At 35.7% G+C, this 4,305-nt stretch overlaps 1 protein-coding gene across 1 annotated transcript in view; it reads left to right on the top strand.

The window, feature by feature from the left end:
• LOC108904677 (segmentation protein even-skipped) overlaps positions 1 to 2,979 on the top strand; it is a 7,251-nt gene extending 4,272 nt beyond the window's left edge. The window contains exon 3 of the mRNA XM_018707316.2: positions 2,443 to 2,979. Coding sequence (XP_018562832.2) covers positions 2,443 to 2,979 — 537 coding nt within the window. The remainder of the gene's footprint in view (positions 1 to 2,442) is intronic.
• Positions 2,980 to 4,305: the final 1,326 nt, after the last annotated feature.

The following is a 4,305-nucleotide window of genomic DNA, read 5'->3' as shown; positions in this document are numbered from 1 at the left end:
CTAAGGGCTAATATTATAATCTCACGTTGATGTCTTGAGAAAGGAAATAAACATTTCCGAAAGCTTGACAACAACACAGAGTGTTCTTATTACATTAGCCCTTAGCACTATTGACTGCAATCCCAAATACATCACTGGTTTTTTTCTTAACTAGTCAGTCAAGACTACCCTTCCTGCTTTATATATATATATATATCCGCTATCGTACTAGAATGCCACCCCTATGTAATGGTGGTAATATCGGCCCCTGCGTCGGCTAACAAAGTGGCTGAGGAACATCTAAAGCAGTGCCCTGTATATGTTTCCGGATGAGGCAAATTGAGATAAGTTGTTATTTCTTTTGGCGCATTCCTTATTTTGTTGACGCCAACCACTCGGAGTATGAATTTTGAATCTTTGTCTTCTATATCATCGATCATTATATTTAGTAGCTCACCTCTTCTCAAAGTTCCACAAAGACCAATTGACCAATTACCTACTTATTAGTGCCTCTTGTAAAAATTTTGTTAGAATCCTGGACTTTTTCGGACGGTATCCAACTTATGTGCTTTTCAAACATCGTATTAGTTTTGTAAATTTACATTTTTTGACATTCAGTGTACTTTTTAACATGGAATATACTGACAATAACGTCGAATATTTAATTTTATTATTATTTGAACTTCCATTCCTGAAGTACCTACCATTTCGCGTTCTAGATACAGAAATAACTACCTATAGTGTGATTTTAGAAAAAAAAAAGTTTCTAATTTTAGTTTGTTTGATTACTAAATAAACGCAGTCTATAGATATACTCGTCTCTTTTTAAGTTGGAAGAAAATCACCAAACAAAATATGGAGATTTATGCGTCAAATTCTAATAGCATTTATTTATTTTTACTAAAAACTTCCATATCGAGATAAATTAGGCTTTTATTTTTAACTTAAGTTCTTTTAATCTAATTCTTAATTAGAGTACAACTTTATCAATATTATTCATGAGGTAAATATTAAATCATTTTGATAAAAATCCTTAATAATTTGATCAAGAAATTATATTTGCTAATTTTGTACAATATTACCTATTAATTAACGCTGTTAGAATTTAGCTAAACATTTCACATAGGTATTTATCAAACATATATTTTTTTAAATTCTATTGGCTCAACAAAATTTTTTAAAATTAGGTACCCTATATTGAACACACCTTAAATTTGAAATAATATATTATATCAAATATGAACCTGCAAATTTATCTAGACGCCAAAGACAAATCAATATTTTGCCCGTTATTCAATAATTCGTCAAGATAACAAAAATAATTTTGAAGCCATTATGACTCCTCAAAATTATACTATTACTGTAGAATTTTATTGAATAATTTTGTCGCCTTTCTAATCTAATTAATTAGTATTGAATCAGTTGCCATTTATTTTTGCAAAAATTGTCCGTAATCGTAACTGATGGGCAATGGCGATTGAAAAATTATGACTAATATAGAGGGTGTTCGTTAAAGAATGGCCCAAACTTTACCACTAGATTCTACTACGAAAATTAATGGGGAAAAGTCATAGGTATACAATGTTGCTCATAAAAGCTTAGTTTTCGAGATACAGGGTGTTGAAAAACAAAATAACATTTTCTTCCGTGTCCAAGGGTTTTTTGGGATGAGAAATTCCAATTTATTGACGATTTCGTTGTATCTTCAACAAAAAGGCATTTGAATTTTTAAATACATAAAAAAAATAGCAAAAAATATGCCTTTACAGGAAACAGTGCAATTACAATTTTAAATTTTGTTTATTTAACAATTTTACTGCAAACAGAATTGACAGAGTAAAAATATACTTTCTAAAATCAATCTAACACGATTTAAACAATGTAACCAATCTAAACGACCTAAAAATAAAAAAATAACTGATTATTGTTAACCTGCCTTAAAAATTATGTTTTTCAATGTTCTTTTTTTGAGAAACGACTAAGTAGGTACCTATAATTTTAGAGTTATTTTACATTTTGCTGAATGTTTAGTAACGTTATTGAAAATTATCAAAAGTAATAAATCGAAAATTAAAAATATACTTATTTCTTCTTGGAAACACAACAGGTAGTTAGTTACAGGTAGTGACTGAATTTTCAAAATATCCAGTGGCGTCGAATTTCTAGGATTTTCAGTGAAAGCAACTCCCGATGCCTATGTCCGCCACTGGTACACGTAATGTAAACTCGAATTTAATGGATTTATGCTTTTAATTAGAAAAGTCATTAGCCTAAGTTTCATAATTCTACATCAACCATCTTCAGATATATTTTAGAAAAGGTGATTGCGAACGGTTATCTTTTTGGCTTAAAATGAAAGTACTTAATACTGTGTAGAGCTTATATCCTTCTACTGAAACATTTTTAAATCTACTTGGAAATATCAGGAAACTTTTTAGACCTTGCATATCTTCCTTGTTCCAGGTCTGGTTCCAGAACCGCAGGATGAAGGACAAGCGCCAGAGGATGGCCATCGCCTGGCCTTACGCTGCCGTATACACCGACCCAGCTTTCGCCGCCTCCTTACTCCAAGCCGCCGCTTCATCCCTGCCTCTACACTACCCCCCACCGCCCCCGATGTACACGCACCACTACCCCCGGTACCACCCGTACCCCAGCTTCGGCGTGCCACCAGCAGGACTCCCGGTATCGAATCCGGCCCTCACCTTGCAGCAGAACGTCGGTATCAACCCCGCCGCTTTACCCGGCGCCCTCCCCCAGGCGGTACCTCATCCCCAGCTCCCCCAAGGCTTGAACCTCAACCTGAACTTCGACTTTCCCTCGTCATATCAGCCCCACCACCACAAGATCTCGCCCAGCTCGCCGACGCACTCGGAGATCAGCCTGAGCCCACCCGTGCACGAGGGGCTCCTGATCCCGGCCTCCAAGACGTCGCCCCAGACGCAGATGCCCGTCGCGGAGAAACCCAAGCTGTTCAAGCCGTACAAGTCCGAGGTGTAGGATGGTTTCTCCTCGAGTTTTTTTAGTTTTAATGCGTTGTGATATCGGTACTTTAACTTGCAGGTTAGGCCATTTTATGTATATATGTATAACTGACTGTATATTATTATTTATTATTATTTTTTATTTATCCTGTGTTATGTATATATTGTTAATAAAATAAGATATATATCCGTCGATTCTGTTTCATTTGTACGCGTGTTATTTTAATACTGAACTGTTTATAAGTTATACAGGGTCGCAAAGTCCCCATGGTCCATCGGCTGTTACGTGAGAGCGATAAAGAAAGTTGTAGAAATCCGTGCGATAGAGAAAGATGGCTATAATGAAGGCGCATCATAGTCACCGCCCATTTCTAATACTTCACAATAAAATAATCCTAATAGGGTTACAATATTACAAAATAATAAGTAACAATGTAAACTTACTGCACATCTACTGTTGAAAATGATCTATTTACATTAAAGGAAGCCCCACACCGAAAACTTTGGGTTCACGAACTTACCGCTGCGAATAATTCGCAAACGGCGCTCAGTGGGAAATATTAGACAAAATTCTCACCACACACCGATTCTCATCGTCTCGAGATTTTTCTTTTAATAATCTCGTAATCTGAATTTTCATATTCCAGTGAGGTTTTTTCGAAAAACCCTTTTTTTAATGCTTAGGGAGCGCCCCAAAAATTTTTAAATACTCGATGTTCTTCAGTTGTAGAAAAAAANTCCCGGCCTCCAAGACGTCGCCCCAGACGCAGATGCCCGTCGCGGAGAAACCCAAGCTGTTCAAGCCGTACAAGTCCGAGGTGTAGGATGGTTTCTCCTCGAGTTTTTTTAGTTTTAATGCGTTGTGATATCGGTACTTTAACTTGCAGGTTAGGCCATTTTATGTATATATGTATAACTGACTGTATATTATTATTTATTATTATTTTTTATTTATCCTGTGTTATGTATATATTGTTAATAAAATAAGATATATATCCGTCGATTCTGTTTCATTTGTTCGCGTGTTATTTTAATACTGAACTGTTTATAAGTTATACAGGGTCGCAAAGTCCCCATGGTTCATCGGCTGTTACGTGAGAGCGATAAAGAAAGTTGTAGAAATCCGTGCGATAGAGAAAGATGGCTATAATGAAGGCGCATCATAGTCACCGCCCATTTCTAATACTTCACAATAAAATAATCCTAATAGGGTTACAATATTACAAAATAATAAGTAACAATGTAAACTTACTGCACATCTACTGTTGAAAATGATCTATTTACATTAAAGGAAGCCCCCACACCGAAAACTTTGGGTTCACGAACTTACCGCTGCGAATAA

This window comes from Anoplophora glabripennis, unplaced genomic scaffold (assembly GCF_000390285.2).
Source record: "Anoplophora glabripennis isolate ALB-LARVAE unplaced genomic scaffold, Agla_2.0 scaffold2332, whole genome shotgun sequence".
In the NCBI taxonomy this organism is placed as follows: domain Eukaryota; kingdom Metazoa; phylum Arthropoda; class Insecta; order Coleoptera; family Cerambycidae; genus Anoplophora; species Anoplophora glabripennis.
The sequence above is the reverse complement of the archived record's forward strand: the minus strand, read 5'-3'. Positions and strand labels throughout refer to the sequence as shown.